At 63.3% G+C, this 22,369-nt stretch overlaps 2 protein-coding genes across 2 annotated transcripts; one reads left to right on the forward strand and one right to left on the reverse strand.

Moving 5' to 3' along the window:
• Positions 1 to 558: 558 nt before the first annotated feature.
• CUNH3orf18 (chromosome unknown C3orf18 homolog) lies at positions 559 to 7,779 on the reverse strand. The gene is made up of 5 exons (XM_090284826.1): positions 7,479 to 7,779; positions 5,438 to 5,809; positions 2,725 to 2,750; positions 2,055 to 2,184; positions 559 to 1,190 (listed from the first exon to the last, which is right to left on the reverse strand). Exons 2-5 carry the CDS (start codon positions 5,711 to 5,713, stop codon positions 1,110 to 1,112), a joined length of 513 nt encoding a protein of 170 aa, XP_090140952.1. The 5' UTR covers positions 5,714 to 5,809; positions 7,479 to 7,779; the 3' UTR covers positions 559 to 1,109.
• Positions 7,780 to 10,468: 2,689 nt separating this feature from the next.
• On the forward strand, positions 10,469 to 18,919 carry HEMK1 (HemK methyltransferase 1, mitochondrial release factors N(5)-glutamine). Its single transcript, XM_090284827.1, has 10 exons — positions 10,469 to 10,702; positions 10,994 to 11,085; positions 11,405 to 11,498; positions 15,524 to 15,658; positions 15,980 to 16,044; positions 16,268 to 16,317; positions 16,873 to 16,981; positions 17,816 to 17,911; positions 18,083 to 18,196; positions 18,338 to 18,919. The coding sequence occupies exons 1-10, from the start codon at positions 10,475 to 10,477 to the stop codon at positions 18,429 to 18,431; spliced, it is 1,077 nt and encodes a 358-aa protein (XP_090140953.1). The 5' UTR covers positions 10,469 to 10,474; the 3' UTR covers positions 18,432 to 18,919.
• The last annotated feature ends 3,450 nt before the right edge of the window (positions 18,920 to 22,369 follow it).

Below are 22,369 nucleotides of genomic sequence, written 5' to 3' on the forward strand. Positions count from 1 at the left end.
CTGCTCAGGTGCGCTGCAGGCCAGCAGCTCCTGGGGGCTGGGCGGCCCAGGGCCTCGCCCAGACCCCCCGGACTGGTTGGCTTCCTGCGAGGAATGGGGTGGGTGGGCGCCATGACCAGAAAACAGACCAGGTTTCTTGGGTCTTTTTCCCGACCAGCGATCCCCGCCCCACTCCAGGCAGTCAGAACACTGCCCCCCAGCCTGCAGCCCGCTAGCCACCCCCAGCCCCAGGTCCCCAATGTACAGGGGGACCATTTGCAGAAGCAGGTTCCCTGGCTTTTCAAGCCCAGGGAAGAGATGTAGGGGGCAGCTGCACCCTCACCTTTTCCTTCTCTTTCCTGCGGCCCCCGAGCATTGAAGGTAGAAGTGGCCACAGCCCCCAGCTCCTCACACCCCCTGGGGTCCTGGGCGACGTGAGGGTGGGGACCAGTGCAGAGGGTCTGCATCCTGCCCCCTGTGCTGGGGCCGGCACCCGGCTGTGCACATGCAGGAGCCCTTTCCGCAGGGCTGGGCCCTGTCTCTGTCCCCCGACTTCCACACCCATTCCCCCACTCCCCTCAGCTGCCGTCCTCGTTCAGGCCCAGCCAACTGCAGCCGCCAGCAGCAGCGGCTGGGAGGCCCCCCGGACACGCTGCCGCGTGGGCCTGCTTTCGGTATGAGCAGCCCTTCTGCCGGCACCCTCGCCCACCGGGCAGTTTCGGCTGCACCCTCGGGCGCCGCGACCTTACGTCCCTGAGGCCTGGGTGGTCACCTCTCCCACTCCAGAGGAGGCTCCAGGTCCCAAAGACAGGGCTCTCCCTCTGCTCCGCCCTCCCCTCCCTAGTCTCCCCGACTCCCCCCATGTGAGCGGGGCAGGCCCTGGTGTGCGGGGTCCGAGTGCGACACAGGGAAGCCGGCGGTGGCTCTCAGCATTCTGGGCAGGAGGGCTGTCCTCCGTGCTAGGACCCTCACGGCAGGGGACGTCAGTGGCCAGAGGCCCAGCCTGGAGAGCAAGCAGGTGGGTCCTCGGAACAGCGGGGGCCTCGGCGGAGCAGCCCCTGAGAGTAGGCCGCTCTGTGGGTACGGAGGCAGGTGTCTTCACCAGGGGTCCAGGCCTGTCCCTGGGCCGCTCACGCATGGATGGCATTGGCTACGTCAGCGAACACCAGCCGGCTGGGCCTCTGCAGGGGGCCCTGGGACGGGAGAGTGGTCTGCAGAGAGACAGGCACGGGCGTCAGGGACCTTGACCAAGGCCGCGCGCTCTGACCCCGTCCCCTCCATCCCCACTTCCGGTGCCCGCTTGCACTTGGCACCGGCTCCGCCTTCTACCTGGAATGCCCTCCCTGCAAGCTCAGCCTAGAAATTCCAGCCGGCTCGGGTGACTCCTCCCCCACAGCCCTCCCCCGCCGCCCTGGCAGCCCTCCCGCGTGGGCCTGGGGCCGCATGAATTATGCAGGCTCCGCGTCTCCCAGCAGAGCCGGGCTCACCTCTGTAACCCAAGGCCCAGCACAGTGCCGGCCCAAGGGAGGTGCGCAGGGAGCGACTGTCACACGGTCAGTGACCCCACGGGCTGTGGGGACTAAGGTTCTCAGCCCGACTTCTAGACTACCCCAAGGGGCAACGTGCCTTGATCCAGGTGACACAACTGGTGGCAAAACCAGGGGTCTCTGGTCACCTAGCCTGGCTTTTCCCGAGTCCAGCCTCCTAATTCTGCCCTTGGTAGGGCCAGACCCCCACTCCCAACACCCCAGCACCCTGTGTGGTCAAGGGACGGGGAAGTGCAAAGGGGCTTCATGGGTCAGGGGGAGACCAGGCCTCCTAACGGTGCTCTGGCCCTTGGGGTTTGGGGACTGACGGCAAGTGGCCACGCAGCAGGGCGTGCCTGTGGGCGGCCGTGGAGCAATTCTGTCCATTTCTAAGCGAACCTGACAAAACCCACACCCCCAACAGCTGTCACCTGACCTCACGGCAGGTGCCAGACCTCTGTGTGAGGAAGGAAGAGGGACGGGTGGGAGCCTCATGAACACGCTGCGGGGTGGGGGTGGGGGCTGTGGGGGAGCCTGGCGGGCGCCCACCTTGCCTTGCAGGGCCTGCACGGAGGCTGCGTCCCGCCCGTGCCCCAGCAGCTCCTGCTCCAGCTCGTCTTGCTCCTCCGTGGGGTCGAAGCTGTACATGGGCATGAGCTGGTGGCGTAGCTTCTCCAGCCTGGGGGTGGGGGTGCACAGGCTACGTGGGGCAAGGCAGGCCCCTGCCCTTTCACCAGCCTCCGGGTCCTGCCGGCTGACCGGCTGGGCCATAGCACACAACCACGTTTAGGAACCTAAGATTTCCCCTGGGATTAAATGAAAGCCATTTCTGTGCCAGCTCTGCCTCTCAGAGAGGTGGCCTGGGAGGGAGTTACACAGCCGCCATCTGTGGGGGTCCTTGGGGACTGCCTAGGTCAGTGCAGCAGGGCGAGGGTGGCGGGGCAGTTGGAGGTGATCCCAGCCTTCTCCTCGCCTCCTCTCCCACCCCCGATGCCAGGGTCACACCTGTCTGCCCTGTGTGGGACTCCTCGGGAGTCGGGCTCAACCCTCTTCGAGCAAAAGGGGCCACCATCAACCCTGAGAGTGCAGAAGGGGCCCTGACCCCCTGACCAGGGACAGGGGTGCTCTGGTGGGGGCCCTCCTTTCCCACCCCCATCCCTGGGAGCCCGGCCCAGCACCACCCACGGGCTGGGGTTTTGGGATGCAGCTAGGGAGTTACCTCTTCTTCTTCCTGATGTACAAAACCTGCAAGAGAAGAGCAGTGTCAAATGACCAGGAAAGGGGCCCTGAAGGGCCCAGCAGTCCCTCAGGACAAGGGACATGCTGAGGCCGATGAACGGGAGACTGTGGGTCCCCAAGTCCTCAGGGACCCAAACATCCTGCACTGTGCCCCTCTTTGAGGTTTCACTGGGGAGCCCAGCCTGGGAAGACCACAGTCCAGTCCAGCCCACACCAGCCAAGGACCCAGGCACTCAGCTCCTGCCTGGAGTCCCAGGGGCTCAGCACACCGCCTCCTCTCAACTGCCCCCAGGCCCAAAGACACGAGTGGGCAAAATCTAGGTGAGCCTCTGGGCTGGGTTCCTGGGGCTTCCAAGGGAGGCTGGTGGCCCTCAGTGGACAGGGACTAGGAAGAGGGCCTGAGCCACTGGACATAAGCCCAGATCAAACTCTGGCCCCCTGATGCTGGAGGGGCACAGGAAGACCCCAGGTCCCACACTCCATTGCACAGACTTGAAGACAAAGGCCCGAACAGCCCGAGAAACCATCCAAGACCCAAGAGCTCTGGGCTGGAGCAGGAAATCCTGGTACAAAGCACTGAAATGGGGGAGGAAGGGGTGACCACCGGGAAGGGACTCCAGGGACCTCTGCCACCAGCTTGTTCTCCCCGAGACTGGCTGATTCTGGCTACAGGAGCATGACCTTCTGCCTGGGGCACAGCCACGTCTCTAGGACCCGTCCCAAACCCTCTGTGGCTCTAATACTCTTTGTGGCCTATTTATAGCTTGACTCTGGTTTGGTTTCCAGTCTGGCCCAGAGCTCCTCCTGCTGCTCACTCTTGGGGGAGCCCCAAGGCCTGGGAAGAAACTGAGGTGCCCCTTGCTCCCCCATATCTCCTCCGGAGCGTTACATGTGGGTGGTACCTCTTGCTCTCCTGTGGGTGGGATTCGACAAGAGGTCTAGGTCTCTGGCCCAGCCCCAGCACCCTATATACACTCCCTCACCTCTCAGCCCGGCCCCTGACCCTCCTCCCTGCCCTGGGATACAGAAGGATCTCTGAGAGAGGCCAGAACCTTATCTCCATGCCTGTCCCCTGCTGTTCCCTCTGCCCCATCTGCTGACATCTCCGTCCTTCCTTTACAAATCTTTCCCCTCCTCACTGTCTAGCAGCAGCCCCGCCTCCTCTAGGAAGCCCTCTGCCACTGATTCTCCTCTGTGAGACATACAGCCTGGCACCGATTTGCTCCTCTGTGCACCCAGCATGCCGGCCTGGGGCTGGCGGGAGGAGAGAGCATCTCTGGCCCTGCTCCCTGGTGCTGAGGAGCTGTTTCCTGTCCTCTGGTGCCTTTGCTCCATAACCTCCCTCCCTTTCTGCTTTTGGCAAGAAGGCTGGCCATTCTGGCCCTCTGAACGTCCCTCCAGAGCCACGGGGAAGGGAGTCCTCCTAAGTTCCTGGGACAGACTCATGGAAAATTACAAGGGCAGACTCTAGGCCCTGTTCGGCCCCTGAGGTTAGGGTGTCTGCCTGTTTAACCGTTGCATGGGTGCCAAGGGGAAAGACTGGTGTTCTGCCTCGCCATGCCCTAGGAGACTGCTCAGAGCCTGGCCCCACTCGGCGTGTGGCATCCTGGCCAGCAGCTACTCCTTGGCAGTGATCCGGAGCCTGGGAGGCCCGTATGGCGACTCTGGTTTAACAGTAGCTCCAAACAGGCCGTGGATGAACCACCCATAGCCCTGTGTGTCAGAGCAGCACATTCCTGGGCCAAGGTCAGCCATCGGAGCCTGCGAGGGGCGGTGGGCACAATGCCACCCTCGCTGGGCATGCTGGGGGCCTCAGAGGCACCCGGCCCTTCCTGGTCTCAGGCTGCACAATCTGCAGTGACCCATCAGTGTCGTTCTGAGCACCCATGGATCACCCTGGAGAAGCTCGTATCTTCAGTGCAGACACCAGATGTGGAAGCATCCTGTGCGCTAGCAGGGGACCCTGCAGCCCTCACGCCAGCGCACCTCCATCCTGTTATCTGCCCAAGTCTGCCTTTCTTGTGACACCGTGGCCAGGCCTCCACCTTGAGGTCCCAGCTCTGATGTTGCCTCCTCGGTTGTCCCTGACCAGCCAGCCTAGAAAGGCGCCCCCCTGTCCAATTCCCCAACCCAGTGCCTATGAGCTCCCCTTGGCACCTTGGTTTTACGTCTTCCACTCCCTTTGGAAGGATCTAGTCCACAGGGCCCTGCAAGCTTGATCTGGGGCCAGTGCCCAGTAAATAATTGCCAAGTGAATGGATGAATGGACACTGCCAGTGGCCTGCCATCTGCAGGGCATCCCGCACACACTCCGCAGCCCCTAATCTGTCCCAAGCACCTCTGGCCTCTACTCCTGTTGTCCCATTCGTCTGCCTCACTGTTCTGCTTGCTGCTCATGGAACAGCCTGCCTCCCAATTTCTGTCCACCAGGATCCTCCACCTGGGAAACACCCTCCTCCCCAGCTCCTGTGTAGCTTGCATGGCCCAACTTAAAAACACCACGCATTCCTCAGAAATTTCTCTGGTTCTTCTGATTGCAGGCAGCCTCTCTGGTCTCTGGGCCCCAGTGGACAAATCCCTGGGGGAGGGGAGGATTGTGTGATCATTAACAGGGCACTCTTAAAATCGAAGCACTGACCACCCTCCTGCCACTGTGGGTCTTCGGGACAGCCCCAGCCGGCCCCCGCTCTCACCATGGCCACAGCCAGGCCGATCACTGTGATGATCCCGAAGGACAGAAGCATGGTGCCCATGCCAGCTGTGCCGCTACCCACATCAGGCATTCTTGTGTCATTAAAGCTGGTGGCTTCTGGGCTGAGGGTGGTGGTCTCAGAGGCTGGCCCCTCTGTGGCAGGCTCGAGGTCAGGCTCAGAGGTGGATGGGCAGGTGCTGAGCCAGCCCCTAGCAGACAGGATCCTGGAGTTCATGCTGAGGCTGAGGGAGTGTCTACGGTCAGTCAGCCTGCTCATTCACTTCTGGAATCAGGACTGTCCCAGGCTGTGGCCCTGCTACCCATGCAGGTGGCCACCTCCTTGGATAAAAGGAGCTTCCTGCTTCCCTGGATACTGGAAAGGAAAGTAGAAAAAATATGAGGCTGAGGATGGGACTCTGTGGCGAGATGAGGCCCCCTGAGTTCTTTTTTTTTTACTGTGTGGTTGCCTCTCACTCACGCCCCCAACTGGGTACCTGACGTGCAACCTAGTCATGTGCCCTGACTGGGAATTGAACCAGCGACACTTGGCTCATAGCCCCTGAGTTCTGAAGGCGCTGGGGAAATACAAGTGGAGGGCAAGGCACGTCTGGGGACATCAGGACATGTGCTTTATATAGCCACAGTTCCCATGTGGCTCCAGGAAGGTGGAAACGAAGCCCTGCCCCTCTGTGTGGGTCAGACGGCCTTACTAAGCATACTGGGACGACGTGAAAGGTAGTGGGGAGGTTCGAAAGAAAACAAGTCTCCCTGCATAATACCCTTCCCCCCAACTCTTCCTCCCCACGCCCCGCATCTCCATTTTCCCTGCCCCTGCATCCCTCATCTCCTGCCACTTTTTCCTCATCTGGAGGGAAACACTTGCCCAAGAGTCAGACAGGCCTGTCTTTGAATTCCAGCTCAGCCACTTAACTGGATGATCCTAGGCAAGTCACTCCACCTGTTCGTGCCTGCTTTTCAGACTCTAAGAACACCTCCCTCTAAGGGTCAGAGGGTCGTTGACATGTCAGAATGAACTAGTCCCGAGAAAAGACTTCGTTCAGTACCACCACCACCACCACCGCGCCCATGGTGAGCACCCAGGAAACGTGAGAGCTTCTCCCCCTGGCCCGCCCCCTTGGGCAAAGAAGTCATAGAAGCATGCCTGGAGCCGGCCCAGGCTGTGCTGGGAATGGGGCCTGGGACAGGTCTGGGGAGACGAGAAGACAGGAATAAGAGAGAGGCTAGAGTCAGGTTCTCTGGCAGGGCATCTCTGCAGGCTCTTGGGGTCACCGGATCCCCTACAGGGACCTAGTAGCTGTCAAGAACAAGGAGAAAAGCAAGGGGAGCGTGTCTTCTGAGGCAGGGAGGGAGCTTTCACTGTGAGGTGCTTTCTCCTCCCTTCCTGCCCCCCGACCCCCAGGAGCAGAGGATGGGAGATGTGCCCAGCCCAGGGTGTGGCTTGGGCCTTCCGGGCCAGAGGGCCCTGGCCAAGGTAGGGTAGGAAGGGGTCCTAGCCGAGCTGCAGTGTAGCCCAGGGAGAGAAGGGATCCACAGCCCGCAGCTGCACACACACCTCCCTGTGCTTGCTCCTGGGTATGTATATGGGGTGCCCCCCAGGGCAGATGCACGGGTGTGTGCGAGGGTGGCACACAGCTGTGATGGCTCCCTAGGCAGGGAAGAGGCTGGCAGACTGACAAGGGGTGGGAGAAGCTCGGCTCACTCTGCCCTCTACTTCCACCCAGGCTGGGCAGGTCAGGAGTCCCAGGTTTTTCCTTGGCTCTGCCACCAACCCCAGGACTGACCTTGGGCCAGACCCTTAGCCCTTTCAGAGGCTCCTTTAACGCCTGTGTCCAGAGAAGAAAAGGGGCCCTGCTCATCCCTGTCTGGGACTGCCTCGGGGTCCGAAGCGCAAGAGAAGGAAACCAGGACGAAAGGGGTCGACCCCGCGACCTCACTCCGAGCACCGCACACCCTTCTCCGCCAGGTTCCTCAGTCCTCCCTGACCCGATCACCACCCCCGCCCCCGCGACCTCAGCACTTACTTAATCCTCTCGGGGACGCCGAGCGCAGCGGGAGAGGCCAGGGGTGGTGGCGACAGGCGGGAGGACCGAGGCGGGGGTCTCCCCTAGGCCCCGGGTGAGGGGCGGCGGGTCTGACCCCAAGTCCGCCCGCCCTGTCCGCTCCGAGCACGGGCTGGGCCCGCTGCGCCGCACCGCCCGCAGCCGCGAGCGCCGGCTCCCCCAGTCTGGCCGGGATGAGCAAGGCTGGGACCCACCGCGGGAGTGGGGCCGAGGCCAGCAGCCGCGCGGGTCCGTGACGCTCCAGTGCCTCTCCTCCCTGCCGGCTCCGCGCCCCCGGGCCCCGATTGGCTGTCAGGTCCAGAGCCCTCCCGGCATTGGCCTGCTCGCCTGTCGCTGGGGTCCGGATCCGCCCCCAGCGGGAGCCGGGTGGTAGTTGTTGGACCCCACCCCTCACTGCCCGTGGCCTCTGCGGGAGTCCCGCGGGCACCGTGGGTGGCCAAACCCTTCCTGGGCCAGAACTCGGGCCCCGGGCCAGCCCGGCTCCACCTCCGCCGGGACAGAATCGAGGTCCTGTAACGCAGGCGGACGCTGCGGGCTTAGGGAGAGCATTGCACTGGGCATCCTCGGGCCTGCGTGGAACTCTGGTTCGACCCTGTTCTGGCTTTGTGAACTAGAGCGAGATGCTGCCCCTGCCCGGGTCTCGGATGCCTGCTCAGATGGGCTCTTGGCAAACGACACCCACCCGGGGGTACAGGTGGGGCATCTTTAGAGAAGTTGGGAGGACAGTATTAATTATCCTTGGAGTGGTGTTATTGGGCACCCCGACCCAGGCAAGGCTCCGAATACCCCTGACAACAGCCTCCATCCAGGGCGCGACCAGCTCAGCTCAGCCCAGCTCAGGGCAGGGGCCTTCAGGTACCTTCTCATCATCAGGTTTTCAGAGCGGTTTATGGAGATCACCGAAGGCGCTTGTTACGAACACTGATCCCCGCGGCTCCCCGGGAAGCTGTGCGTTCGAGTCCTCCGGTGAACAGCGATCTAGTTAGCAGCCGATTCTGGCGGGGGGAGGGGGCGTGGGCTGGCTACACTTCGCGGGACACCGCCATGAATTTTATAGGAGCAGCTGAGGGCCATAGAGGGCCGGGCACCAGGACAGAGCCTTACGACTAGTCAGCAAAGGAGTCAGGATTCAAACCCCGGCCCCCTACGTCCGGCTTCTAGTTCCCTGCTCCAAACCGGAAAGCGGGAGCGAGAGGGGCAAGAGCCGCCCTGGGGTTCCGTAGCCACCCGGCCCCCGCTCGGCTCGGGCGGGTCCGGGACCCTGGGTCCCGCCCACCAAACCGGCACGCGCCTCGGCTCTGTGACTGCGCGCGCGCAGCCCCGCCCCTCTCTGCTAGGCCACGCCCCCGGGCGTCGCGTCAGCTCCCGGACCCAGGGCCCGCCGGTGACACGCCTCCTTCCGGTCCGGCGGCGCGCCGCCCTGGCCGGGTGCCAGACGCCGCCTCGGAGCCGTGACCGGGAGCTGGAGCCGTGGTTCTGCCGTGACCTTCAGGAAGATCAGGGTCCCTAGGGAGCAACCCCACCCACAGCCAAGCACGTTCCCGCCGTGGGCCTGCATGCGTGGGGGGGAGTGGCGTTCACAGCGTCTCCCGCGGCCCTCGGGGGACTCTCCCGCGCGACCCAGTGGCGCTAGGAACCGTGGAGCTGGGCGACGGGGTTCGCCCGAGCCCTTTCTCAGCTGCGCCGAGCCCGGAAGCAGGGCGTCCGGGGCGCTCACCGCGGGCCGCGCACGTCCGGCAGCCCAGCCCGGGACCTTTCCTCCAGGCGCGCGGGCGGGTCGGGGAGCCCCTCAGGCAGGTATGCGCTAGAGGCGGGGCTCGGGTGGGGGCGCTGCCCGGGCTGCCACACCTTCGGGACACCCGCCTTCCCTCCGCACAACCCCCAGTGTGCATCTGGGGGTACAGGCTTGGGGGGAGGCGACCTTGCCTGGCACATCCATGTTGCGGCGTTGGACCGAGAGGGAAGCGCCCCCTGACTTCAGGCCTGCGCAGCGCTCAGGCGACAGAGACCCCTCTGCGGTCCGGAAGCCCCGGCTTCTGTCCTGCCCGGGACAGACAGTTCCCAGCTGGATGACTCGGGGCAAGTCGCTCCCCCTCTGCGGGCCCCCCTTTCCTCCCCCCGCTTGACTCTGAAGATGTGGCGCCTGGCAGGTGCGCAATAAACGCTTGTTCGGGCCTCGGGTTGTGTGAAAGGAAAGGGGACCACGGATTGGCAACCTTCGGGGAAACGCGCTTGTGATAAATACAAAATTAACAAAAAAGTGTCCGTGTCTTAGCTGGTGGGTAATGCTGACATTTAGGGTTATGGGTTCAGTTGGGGGTGGGGTGGGATGGCATTTCAGCGTCCCCCCCGTCAATGACAGCACAAAGTATCACAAGCAAACCCTCTAAGCAAAGGCAGCCCCCCTCCCCCAATACTGAGAGTATACAACACTGAGCCCCTCCTGGCTTGAGTGGCTCCCAGACCCTTGACATTCACTAATTCCCTGCTTGTCATAAAATTGGTGTTACTTCCCCTATTTTAGGGACAAGGAAGCTGAGACTCAGAAATAATGACTTTGCCCAGGTCATACGCTCTGGGTCCAAGGGGCTGTCCAACCCCGGGCCGACCCGTTCATTAGCAGGGGCTGAGCCCTGGGGTCGGCCCACTTCAGCCAAAAACGTGAAGGAAACGTCACTGATCACGACCAGAAGAGTCACATTGGTGGGTGAGGCCTAAAATGGAGTCAAGGAGGTGACAGCAAGAGCGTGCCCCTCTCAGGCAGCAGGTCAGAGGGGAGCGGGTCACGCAAGACTCAGCTGCTTCGTGGTTCTCCTTCCCTCTGCCAGGGCGGCAGCACATCTGAAGACCAGAGCCACGTAGAGGAGCCGGAGTCCGTGACCTCCATCTTGACCCAGCCGGGGCCAGTGACCTCTCAGCAGCTGACATCACAAGGAAGACTTGGGGACTTGGGGACCATGGAGCTTTGGGGTGGGATGTTGCGGGTCCTCCTGTCTGGCCCGGGGAGGAGGGGAGGCACTGGGGGCTGGGCCTTCAGCTCCCGGGGGCGCCATCCGCCGCCTGCTGGGCCATTGAGTGCCGCAGAGCTGGTCAACAAGTGGACAGCGGTCTTCGAGAAGAGGGGCGTCCCCGAGGCCCGGGCATCCAGTGAGTACATCGTGGCTCATGTCCTTGGAGCCAAAACAGTTAAGTGCAGTGTTGTTGTGGGGAGGGCAGGGCGGTCAGAGGACCTCGGGGAAGAGACTCCCAGGCTTTCCTGCCCCCCTGAGTGCTGATCTGAGGGAGATGCCATTTTTCTGCATGAATGCCCTAGGCGGGTACTCATTCATCCTGCAAACTGTTACCACGTGTGCCAGCCTAGAGGTTCAGGGATGACAAAGGCGGCCAGCGTCGGGCCCACGGGCGTTGTTCCCATAAGCAGTCTGGGTCAGGGTCTCTGGACCAGGGAGCCCTCATTCACGGTCTCTCTGGGGCAGTTTCAGAGCCTGAGGCCAGCACTTCGGAGGCAGCCCCTGACCCCTGGGCAACTACAGTGTGTCCAGGAGCTGAGCGTCCGCCGACTGCAAAGGTGAGCACCCCTGAGCCGGACCTGAGGGCTCTGTGAGGAGCAGGGGATCAGCACCCCGCAGCCCCGCCAAGTTCATGATCAGGAGGGAGGAAACTGCCCAAGGGCCAGGGAGGCGTTGGGCTGAGGGAGAGATGAGACTCTGGGGGTCGGAGTGATAAAGAGGAAGGAGGTAGGGAGGGAAGGCCTTGGCAGGAGTCCCAGTGCACAGGAGACACGGCCCTACCTTACACTTCCGGCCACGGGTGTTACCCCTCACCCAGGGTGTGGTGCTCTTGGTCCAGGCTCTGGCACCAATAGTCACCCAGCCACCCCTCCGCAGGATGCCTGTGCAGTACCTCCTTGGTGAATGGGACTTCCAGGGGCTCAGTCTGAAGATGGCGCCCCCAGTGTTCATCCCTCGGCCAGAAACAGAGGTGGGTGTGCCACCAGGACAGCAGGATGGGGATGAAGGTGGGGTTCAGGACATGTGCCCTACCCCAGACTTCCTCCAGGGGGTGCCCAGGCCCCATGGCTGCTCCCCTCTCTAAGTGCCCTTCCAAACTGGGTGTCCTGGCCGGCTGGGTTGATGAGGCCAAGAGGACAGACGTCTCCTGCTGGCTTCCTTGACTGTCCTCACCCCAAGCCATCGCCCCAGCTCCCAGGGCTGGCGGTGGCTCAGGGTGCCCTACCTGGTGCTGTCTACCAAGGACTTAGCCTGTGCCTGTCATTTCCCCAGGAGTCAGGCCTTAGGCTTGTGGCCTCCCTGACCCACAGGAAACAAACCTCCTCCCCGCAGGAGGCGTAGGCGAAGTGGGGAGGGCTGTGGCTGGGCGTCTGGGTACCTGCTATAGCTGTGTGGCCTCAGGCAGGTCCCTGCCCTCTCTGGGCCCAGATGATGAGAGGGTAGGGCCTCCAGACCAGGGAATCTGTGACTTGGTGGTTCTTTCAGATCTACTATCTGGTGAGGTAATCACCTCTGTCCCTCAGGTTACTAGGACTGGGGAGTGTGTGGCCCCAGCATGCTGTTCCCTGGCCAGGCACCCTGATCCTGAGAGACATGCTTTCTATGACCTTTCTTGTGCTTTCCTCTGCCTTTGTAGGTGGCAGAGCTGGGAGCCAGAGCAGAGCAGGGGGTGAGGCTGGGTGGGCCAGTGGGTGGGCCAGAGGGCACCAGGTTCTGAGAAAGGGGCGCTCCTAGAAAGGCACCCAGGCACACAAGCATTCCTGGGAGAGATCAGGCCATGTCTGCCTGCCCACCAGGGACCCAGAGCCCCTCTTCACTGTTCCAGCCTCTCTCCCTGAGCCAGGAAGTCCTCTCCCTGCACTCACCCCCACATCACGGTCCTTGCTGCCCTGCCCAGCGTCAGGACGGGGACAGTAGGGAGTCCAAGATCTTGCTGAAGTCACAGTGCTGCTGAAGGGCAGTGGAGTGGTGCGGGGAGAGGGGGTAATATGGGGGTAGCACTCAGACACCTTGACTCCCGGGTCAGGGCCCCACATGTCACCTGGGACTGCCCCATCTGGGATTGACTGAGCTGGAAAGAGGTGCTGAGACCCAGAGTAGGATGTGGCTTGCCACCTGCAGGCTTTTAGGAGGTCACCCTGTGGCCACCCCCCAAGTGTGTGACCTCTGACCAGGAGGTCAGTCACTATTCCCTGAAGCTGCCAAGGGTCAGGGTAAGGGAGGGAAGCTACCGTGATGACTTCTGAGCCCCCTTAGAGTTGACCTGGCGCCAGCCATATATTCCAGGGTTCTGAGTGTAGACTTCCGGCTCCCACGTGGGCCCCCCTTTCCTGGCTGGGTCAGGGCCAGGAGAGCATTTCTGCTGCAGCGGGAGGGGGTGGGGGGAGGGAGGCTGCGGCTGGGAGCCCGAGTCCTCGCCTCACTGTACAGACGTTTCTCAGAACTTGCCAGGCTCACCCCGATGTGAAGCCACACTGGGGGTGCATTACCAAGAACTCGAGAGGACGTGGCCTGTGGCAGGGAGTCGGAGACGGGCGCAGGGGAGGGGCGTGCTGCCTGGGTCCTCTCTGTCCACTGAAGGCTGGTTTCTGATAAAGGGTGCAGAGGTCTGAAACGTGAAGCCGTAGGTGTGCGGCCTGACACGTTGGGCTTCCCCTGGGGCTGGGCAGGCGGCTCAGACCCGGCCTGCAGCGTGTACAGTGAGAAACCTGAGGCTGGGGGGAGGGCGTTCCCACCCAGCCTGGTGGGGTACGGGGGGGGCTCTGTGCAGTGTGGGAGGCTCCACGTCGCATCTGTGATTGGCTTGAGGGAGGCAGTGCCACCGTCCTGGGGATGCCCCACCAGGGACGTGATCCTAGCCGAGGGTGCAGGGGCTCTTGGGTCCTGCCGAGGCCTTGGCCATCCTCTGGAGGGCGTGTGGAGTCCGGGGCAGGAGGTGGCTCCAGGCAGGGCCGACAGCTGCCTGCTCCCTGTGTCCTTCCTGCGTGTCCCTCTGCCCTCACCCCATGGTGTCCTTAGAGTCTTCCCTTGTTCACCTGCAACAGCTGCCCTGGGCCGGTGACCAACTCAGCTTTCGGCCCCCCTGCCCCCCCAATGGAGCCACCCAGGGAGGCTCTTCACTGGGTGAGGGAGGGAGAGCTTCTGGACTTCTTAGGGGTGTTCTCCACCCTTCTCCCCGGTGGTCCCACAGCCAAGGCGGCCCTCCTGTGGTCTGGAGTATAAGAGAGAGATGAGGGGGTGCTGGTGGCAGTGGGGGGTGCTGTCTCTCAGCTTCACACCCTGCCCACGGTGGCCACTCACACATGTGGGGTGTGTCTCTGAGGTTGGGGGTGTCTATTAGGGAGCTGGCCGCCGTGGTTGGCTGAGGGGTCATTCTCCAGCCAGAGGAGGTCTGTCTGTGGGCAGGAAACCCAGAGAGGCTCCCAGCCCTGACCAGTCTCAGCCATTCCACCAGCCGCTTCATACATGGCCTCCCCACTGAGACCGCAGGCTCTCGGCCACGGCCCTAGGCTGCTCGCCCTTTGCCAGTCTCAGCGCTGGGGCCCAGCTTGCTGCCAGTGCCCCACGCCTCCCGGCGTGCTTGGTGCAGGGCCCCCCCTGGCTGGAGCCGGGCCATCTCGCCTGTAACCAGTAGCTTGTGCGGTGCAGGGAGGGTGGGGCCTGCTGCCCAAGTTCTGCCTGCCGTGGGCTTGCTACTCTTGGGACAGGGGAGCTTTGCCCCTGGGTTTGGGGTACCTGACAGGAAGAAGTGCTTTTGGGGACTCAGCATGGAAGGGCTTCTGTGGAGAGTGGGGCCTGACTGTTGATTTTGGGGATTTGGAGGCACCTAGGGTCTGGGACTCAGAGCATAGCTCCCACGGCCACAGAGAGTTTTCCCCGCCCCTGGGAAGTGGCTGAGAGGCCCCGCTGTGGGCCAAGCCTTGCTGGTGGGGGACACCCCTGGATGCGTTAGGTCCCTGGTCTTGCCGTCATGGAGCCTGCAGTCTGGTGGGAAAGGCTCCCAGGGGGGAAAGTCATGGGGGAGAGCCTGGCAGGGGTTGAGCAGGTCTTCCTGGAGGAGGTGGACCTTTTTCAGAGGAGGGAAGCGCCTGCCTGCTGAGCCCTCCCGCCACGCCCAGAGCCAGGCCTCACTGAAAGGGATGCCTTGGGGGAGGGGCCACACCGCCCTTGCCCTGCGCCACCGCCACCGGGGCCCCCAATCCACTGCTGGTTAGAAACGCTTGGCCTGGGGCAGCAGCAGCCTCCCCCCTACCTGGGCTTCTGGGCACAGTCCCTGTGGGTGGCAGATGTGTGGGTGAGACTCGAAACCCTGCTGCTTCCAAAGCGACATGGTCTGAAAGGGTCTCCTGCTGCCGAGGTGGGTATGGCGCAGGCAGGACTGTGTTCTCACCCCACCCACCCCGTCTCACCCACCACAGAGGGGCTGTCCCTTCGGCCAGAAGCCTCCTGGGGGGCCTCCTAAGCTCAGCTCTGTGAGGAAGCTGGGGACGTCCCGGCCCTTGATAACTGGCCTTCATGAGCCACAAGGCAGGCTGAAGGCCAGATCATCACACTTGGGCCCAAGTTTCCTCACGGACCTGTTGTGAGGACCCGACAGATTCGTGTAGGGGACGTTCTGGAAGCTGGGCCAGGCACAGAGGGAATAGCCAGGGACCGTCAAGAGTGGTTGTTAGCATGGCCTCTAGCTGGGGATTATTGAGCACTCACCGTGTACCGTGTTCATAAACCATGTACTGATACCGTGTAGTTCACCAGCGTGGGTTGATTTACTCCCCACCCCGACGAGGTGGGTTATCCTCAACTGTGCTTACGTTTACAGATGGGGAAACGGAGGCAGCAGGACCTGCCCGTGGTCCCAGCACACATGAAGTTCAGTGTGGCTTTAGCCACGCCCCCTCCGGCGTTCACGCAGAGGCTGATATGCTGGGGTCTCCGTACCAAGACCCCAGGGGCCAGATTAGCGCCACCTCTGATCCAGACCTCTGCACCCCGCAGGAGCTGGTGGAATGGGTGCTGGAGGAGGTGGCCCGGAGGCACTGTGCGGTGGAAGCCCAGGGAGGCCCCGTCATCCTGGAGGTGGGCTGTGGGTCGGGAGCCGTCTCCCTCAGCCTGCTCAGCCAGCTCCCCCAGGTGAGCTTCCTCGGCACCCTGCACCGCACCCCCACCCCCGGGTAGGCCGCCTGGCGCTCACTGTCCCTGCCCGAGCTGCCTCTGCTAGAAGCGCTTGAGGGGAAGCCACCAGATGCAGGAGGACAGGGCTGCCCCCGGCCCACCACGGTCACAGCCTCTACCTCCATCCGCTTCTGTCTGGCCGGACCCTGGCCCACAGAGAGAGCGCAGGTGGGAGTATTTCCCTCCCTTCCTGGCCAGCGGTTGTCGGGGGCTGTGGTCCCCAGGCCTGGCCTCCCTGGCCCCTTCTTCCCATGTACCCTTCATGCGCTCTCGGAGCAGGGCAGAGTCATCGCTGTGGATAAGGGAGAGGCTGCCGTCTGCCTGACCCACGAGAATGCGGAGAGGTAGGCGGGCTGAGGACCAGAGGGTCAGGGCGGGGGCCATGGGGCTTGGGCTTGCTCTCAGCCCCCGTTCAGGTAGCAGACCCGCCGAGGCACGGGGAGTGGGTGGTGTGGCTCCCACTGGGCACCAGGTGTCTTGCAGTCCGCGGCGGGTTTATCCTCCGGGTCTTCGCGGCCGCGGGCTGGAGTCTGCCCCTGTGCTCACCCCGCCTTCCCATCTCCGCAGGCTGCGTCTGCAGGACAGGATTCAGGTCGTGCCCCTCGATGTGACCTTAGGTACTTCCCCACCCACGTTCCCCGGGGTGGGGTCCTGGGGACAGGTGCTGCTGGGTGGGTGAGGCACTCTGCAGAGCTGCCGGGGGGCTTCTCAGCATTTACTCTGCACACACACACACACACACATGCATGTAACACTCATACATGCACTCACATGCACACACAGGGGTGTCTCTCAGACCAATCCTTGTTGAGGACAGGCAAGTCCCTGCTGCCTCCTGGGCAGACCAGCCCCAGGGTTATTCTTATCTTCCAAATCCCCCGTAACTAATGAGTTATCTGGGGCCTGCTTGTTGTCAAGAGATAAGCAGGAGGTTAAGAGAAAGCCCCCCTGGAGCGCCCCTCTGCGCCCACCTTGCCCAGGCACAGCACGGCTTGGCCACGTTCTTGACCGAGTGTCTAGGCTGCTGGCCTGGGACCCTGGGCCCAGTTCTGCGGGTCTGGCTTATCAGGTCCCGAGGTGGGCCCCAGGTGTGGCTTGGGGAGAGGGACGTGGTGATGGGTGGAGCAACCACTCGACCTCCCCTTTTCTGCTGTGTGTGCCCTGAACCACAGAGGGGGGCTGGGCACGCCTTCTGCCCTGGGGCCCCATGGACCTGATCGTGAGCAACCCTCCCTACGTCTTCCACCGGGACATGGAGCAGCTGGCCCCCGAGATCCGCAGGTGCGGCGTGGGGTGGGACAGGGTGCAGGCCCGAGGGGGCCGAGTGGGGTGGGTCTGCCGGGGAGGGCCACACGTCAGGGGGTGCGGAGAGGGGAGGGTGCTGAAATGGTTCTGGTGTTGGAAGGGAGCTCACTCTGGAGCCCACAGACCTACCTATCTTCCCACTTAAGACCACTGGTCGACCACGGCGCCTCTCGAGCCTCGGTGTCCTGCCTCCGAAAGGGGGTGGCTGTGCTTTGCGGGGCCCTGGGAGGACTCGGCAATGACGCCGTGCAGAGTATCAGCCATGGGACAGAATACGCAGAGGGGCCTCAGGTGGGTGCGTCATTTTACAGAAGACTGAGGCCCAGAGAGGGAAGGTGCCATGTCCAAGGTCACGTGGGGGCATAGCAGGAAAGCTGGGACCAAGCCTCTGCTCCAGGCTTTGCACTGAGCCACCCTGCTCTCCAGAGCCCCAGAGCCCCAGACGAGGCAGTGGCCGTGTGGAGCGGGGTGCCGGTTCCCCTCTCTGGGCTCTCAGGGGTGGCCAGAGCCGGCTCCGGGCCTCCCGGACCAAGAACAGGAGCAGGCTCGGTGGGGAGACAGTCGCTCATGCCCTGGGGGCTGCTGGCCGATGGGATTCACGGAGCACGCGTGGCACTGCCTGGTGCGTGCTGCTTGTGGGATCAAGGGGGGTGGGAGGTGCCGTCATCTGGGGGCCCCTCCTCGGGGCCCTCAGGCTCTCAGCCCAGAGGAAGTTCCCAGGGCCCCCTCCATGGAGGCTCCGCTCAGCTCTGCCACACTTTTTGGACACCCCCTGTCCCAGGCTCTCACCTCCCACTGCTTCCCCTTCAGCTATGAAGACCCAGCAGCCCTGGACGGCGGGGAGAAGGGCATGGATGTCATTGTACACGTGCTGGCCCTGGCCCCTCGGCTCCTGAAGGACTCTGGGTATGGATGGGGCGGGTCCCCTGGGTCAGTCTCCAGCAGCCTCAGTCCCTCCCAGGGTGTCCTGGGCCTGCCCTGGCTGTCATTCTGCCCCCGCTGCTGCCAGCTTGGGTAACACTAAGGTGCAGGTCCCAGCCCTGTCTGGCTGAGCCACCCCATTTCTCCCCCGTGTAGAAGCATCTTCTTAGAAGTGGACCCAAGACACCCAGAGCTTGTTGGCAGCTGGCTTCAGAGCCGGCCTGAACTGTCCCTCAGCCTGGTTGCTGTGCGCAGGGACTTCTGTGGGAGGTGAGTGTCTACCTTCCTCCAGCCACACCGATCCTTCCACTGGTCCCTCACAGCTCCTGCCGTGGGGACAGGGGCTGTTCCCACTCATTGCTCACTCCCGGGGCCCGGGCGGTCACTGGCCCCTCGCTCCTGTCTCCTTAGGTCCCGGTTCCTGCACATCCAGAGGTCCGGGCCACAGGGCGGCTGCCCTGAGGATGCCGGGCCGGGGCCCCAGCCTGCCAGAGTGCCTGGATGACGCTTCTTCCCGGAGAGAGGGGGACCGGGCCTTCCAGAGTCCCGGACGCTTGGGGCATTTCCCAGGACTCTGGGATGCCCCTGCTCTGCATTTCTAGGAGGCGTGGGGGGAGAAGGAAGGACAGGGTGTCTTTCCTGGGGTGGTGAAGAGCAAGAGCACCCACAGTCTGGCTCAGGAGCCCAGTCTGGCTCTGTCACACCAGTGTGGCCAGTGCAGGCTGCTCTGTGTCTCTGGCTGGAGCAGCTCTGGGAATGGCAGGAGATTTGGCCAATCAAGTGTCAGACTGGCCCTGGCTGGTGTGGCTCGGCCGGGCAGAGCGTGTCCCATACACCCGAAGGCTGCGGGTTTGGTCCCGTCGAGGGCGTGCGAGAAGCAACCGATCAATGTCTCTCTCTCACATCGATGTTTCTCTCCCTCTCTCGCTCCTTTTCCCTCCCTCTAAAATCAATAAGGATCTCCTTGGGTGAGGATGAAAGAATAAATAAATAAACAAAAACGTGTCAAGAGACCAACAAAGGGTGACCTCACGTTTTGTCACCGTGCGTGACAGGCCCTCTGACCCCTCGTCCCCAGCAGTGCTGGGGGTGGGAGTGTCCTGCCCAGAAGTGTGGCGGGAGAGCAGTTGGACGGAGACACCCAGGGGCCCCTGGCTTTGGACACCGGGGGCCGGGCACTGGGCAATCTCTCCTGAAGGCTGACCCAGCCCTCCGCCGCCCTGGGTGCCCTCCTGCACCTCCCTGCAGACAGGGCCGAGGCTCAGCACAGGACCTCATCTATGCTTCGACTGGGGGATGGCTGCCTGATTTGGGGGCATGGGGGGCTGAGCGTCCTTGCTGCAGTTTGGGGTCTCAAGTCCACATTCATTTAGCCGAGGGCTTAAGCCAGTGAGGGGTGAGCAGGGCTTGTGTTTACTTTATTCCCATAGCTTTTAGCTAAGCCGTCCCTTCCTAATGGGTTTGTCCCTGGCTGGGGCCAAGGGAGTGAGAAGCCGAGACAGGGTGGGCACCAGCGTGCCCTCCACCCCAGCCCTTCTGTCCACAGCGACAGGAGACTGCCAGGTGACGCAGGTGGGAGCCTACCTTGGGTGGCTCAGAGGAACGTGGCAGACCAGGCCGGCTCGTTGTGCCAGACTCCGCTCTCTCCCGGGAATTGTAAGGGCCTGCCTGGCGGGCAGTGTGGTTTGGTGGGATGCTGGCTCCGGGCTTATGTCTTGCAGTGGGACCTTGGGCAGCAGCTTTTCCTGTGAGGAGCTGGCTCTTCTGGCCCCAGGGCCAGAGCAGGGTGGCGGCCTCGTTTTATTCTGTCAGCGAGGTGGCGTGTGCAGCTGGCACCTGAGTGCCTGCTCCCAGGGCTGGGACTTCCCAAGAGAAGACATGGCTGCCTGAGGTCCCATGGTGAGAGGTGGGCAGGCGGAGACAGGAAGTTAGGTCTCTCCCTTCGGGGAGTCTGTATTGCTGGGGTCACACCTGGTTTGAGTGACTTCCCTGCTATGGCTGGGGGTCACTTTTCCCTTGGCAGAAGTCACACTACAGATCCTAGGACCCTGGTATCTGCCCCTTGCCCGGCCCCAGCTGCAGGGACTCCCAGTTGCCCCTGGCACCCCTTGAGGAGGAGCCAGGCACTGCACCTCACGGCTGTTCTGGAAGGAACAGCCTGGGCGGCCGGGGTGTGGGAGGCTTGGCTTTGTGAGGCCGGCCGCTGGGTCCTCACCAGAGCTGCCGTTCCTCTCCCGCCTGTGCCCTGGGCTCTTGCTGTGTCCAGCGTGAGCACCTCAGGGCAGCTTCCCTGACCCGGCAGCCTGGCGTCCCCTTGTCCCACAGCCTTGGCCCGCCTCGGCCAGTGCTGGCTTCCCTGGCGCTCTCGCCGCCCGGCTCTGGCCCGTCCCTGAGGGAAGGCCTTGGCGAGCATGTGGGGGGGGGCGCCCCCAAGAGAGTATAACGGAGAGTGACAGTGGAGGGACAGCCGGGGTCACTGCGGCAGGAGCCGCCCTTGGGGACATCCTTCCCAGAAAACAGCAAGGCTTGACTCCCCTGGGACGGAGGCCCAGGCCAAGGGCACTGGCGGGGCCTCAAGCCCGCAACCGAAGGCTCGATGAGGCCTCGGACGTTGACCTCCCACGTGGGAGCCACACCAGCCTGGGTACAGATCCTGGCGTTTGCCCGTCACCAGGAAGTGTGTGACCTTGGGCAGATGCCTCCATCTCCCACGGCCTTGGCTTCCACGCCTGAGAAATGTGACAAGCGCTTTATCTTACAGGACAGCCATTTGGAGCCTGCAGGATGGCCCTGTCACGGGGCACTGTTTCCATCGCCGGCCTTGGAGGGCAGGCAGGGGCATCCTGTAGCCTCGGGCACCTGTCTGGTGCTCGCACCAACACAAGGCGGGCGGTGACGTGGGGGTCTGGAGGGCAAGGCAGGCAGGAGTTTCCGTCTTGCACTCCTGACTCCTCTCTGCCCTCCAGGGCCTTAAATCCCCCGAGGTCCAGGCCAGAGCAGCCAGTGGCTCGGCCCAGGGAAGGCCCGGCTCTCCTCCTCCTCCTTCCTGGGGTCGGAGCCAGAGACGAGCTGCCTCCTTCAGCATGTGTCCCAGGGCCCTGCAGGCGGAAGGCAGGAGGGTGTGGGGCTGATAGTGGAGTCCAGGCCCCTGAGGGCTTGAGAGCCGTGCCTGCTGCCCGCCTGGGCTCCTTCAGGCCTGGGGTGTAGAGGTCTGATGGGCGTATTCCGGGAGGACGATTCCACCCCCTCTTCTGACAGCTGAGGAAACTGAGGCTTTGCCTCGTAATGGAATGCTTTCCCAGCTGCGCATGGGTTTCTCCAGGGGCACATCAGCTGCTGTATTGAAATGTGCCCCCAGACTCTTTCCTGCTCTTCCTCATCCCCACCTGGGCCATTAACTTCCCAGTCCCTGCCCTAAACCCGTGGCCCGCTCCCTGTGACCACGTGTGGTGTCGGTGACCCGCAGAGCCCGGGTCTGAAAGGCAGAGGAGGATGGCTACGGGAAGGGCCTGGGGACTCCGGCCGAGGGCCCTCGGTACTCGGAGGGATCCTCCAGCGGAGCCAAGGTGCCCAGCCTCTGCAGGCCGCCGGTGCATCCCTGCCCACCTGCGGGCTCCTCTCCACCGCCCTGGCCTCCAGCCGCCCCGCAGGGCTGTGGTCCTGCCCAGCCACGCCCCCCCGCCCCCACCGTCAGCCAGGAGTGCCCTTGCCCACCACGGCCATCCACATTATCCTCTTCTTCAAGCTCCAGCGCCAACCACCTCCTGGAACACCCGTCCTGTCCTGACCGCTGTTCCCCCCGCCCGCGCCTCGCCCAGGCTTTGGCCAGTGGCGGTGACTCTCGGTCTCTTGCTTCTGGAAACCCCTCTGTCTCCCAGTCTCTCAGAGGCTCCACGCGGATCTGGCACCACCCGAGCTCGGTCAGTGCCCACCCGTAAGCCGGCAGCACACGTGTTCTCTAGAGCGGAGCTGGAACTTCCCACGTGGCTCCCGTCTGACCTGACAGCAGCCCTGACTGCCCGGGCAGCAGGGAGAGGGAGCCCTGAGGGCCTGCCCCCCCCCCGCCCCCGGGCCCAGCTGCTGCTTGAGCTGAGCCACGGCCACTTCCAGGGGTCAAGTCCACCTGATCTCTGCACAGCGGCCTTGCCAGGAGAACAGGCTGTCCTTGGCGACAGTGGGGGCAGGCACGAGGTTTCCTGGAGCTCTGGGCTCCGGCCAGCCCCCAGCCAGCATGTTGGTCAGAACAGCGGCCTGATCACCCCTGGTGACCCCTCTGTCCTGGACAAGCCCTCTGGATGGGGGTTGGGACTGGCAAGCAATCCTACCGCTCCTGTGACAGGAAGAACAATGGCCCCAGGATGCCCACCTTCTCATCCCCAAACCTGTGAATATCTCGCCTTACAAGGCAAAAGGATCTTGAGATGGGGAGGTTACCCTGGGTTG

Source organism: Furipterus horrens, unplaced genomic scaffold (genome assembly GCF_987537825.1).
Source record: "Furipterus horrens unplaced genomic scaffold, mFurHor1.1.pri manual_scaffold_7, whole genome shotgun sequence".
Lineage (NCBI taxonomy): Eukaryota > Metazoa > Chordata > Mammalia > Chiroptera > Furipteridae > Furipterus > Furipterus horrens.

Excerpts from the sequence above, each read along its gene's own strand:
- HEMK1 (XM_090284827.1), top strand. The coding sequence starts at position 10,475 with ATGGAGCTTTGGGGTGGGATGTTGCGGGTCCTCCTGTCTGGCCCGGGG. Across the intron at positions 10,703-10,993 it reads ATGTCCTTGGAGCCAAAACA|TTTCAGAGCCTGAGGCCAGC; the intron begins GTTAAGTGCAGT and ends TCTCTGGGGCAG. Across the intron at positions 15,659-15,979 it reads TGCTCAGCCAGCTCCCCCAG|GGCAGAGTCATCGCTGTGGA; the intron begins GTGAGCTTCCTC and ends CTCTCGGAGCAG.
- CUNH3orf18 (XM_090284826.1), bottom strand. The coding sequence starts at position 5,713 with ATGAGCAGGCTGACTGACCGTAGACACTCCCTCAGCCTCAGCATGAAC. Across the intron at positions 2,751-5,437 it reads TCGGCCTGGCTGTGGCCATG|GTTTTGTACATCAGGAAGAA; the intron begins GTGAGAGCGGGG and ends CTTCTCTTGCAG. Across the intron at positions 1,191-2,054 it reads TGCAGGCCCTGCAAGGCAAG|ACCACTCTCCCGTCCCAGGG; the intron begins GTGGGCGCCCGC and ends GTCTCTCTGCAG.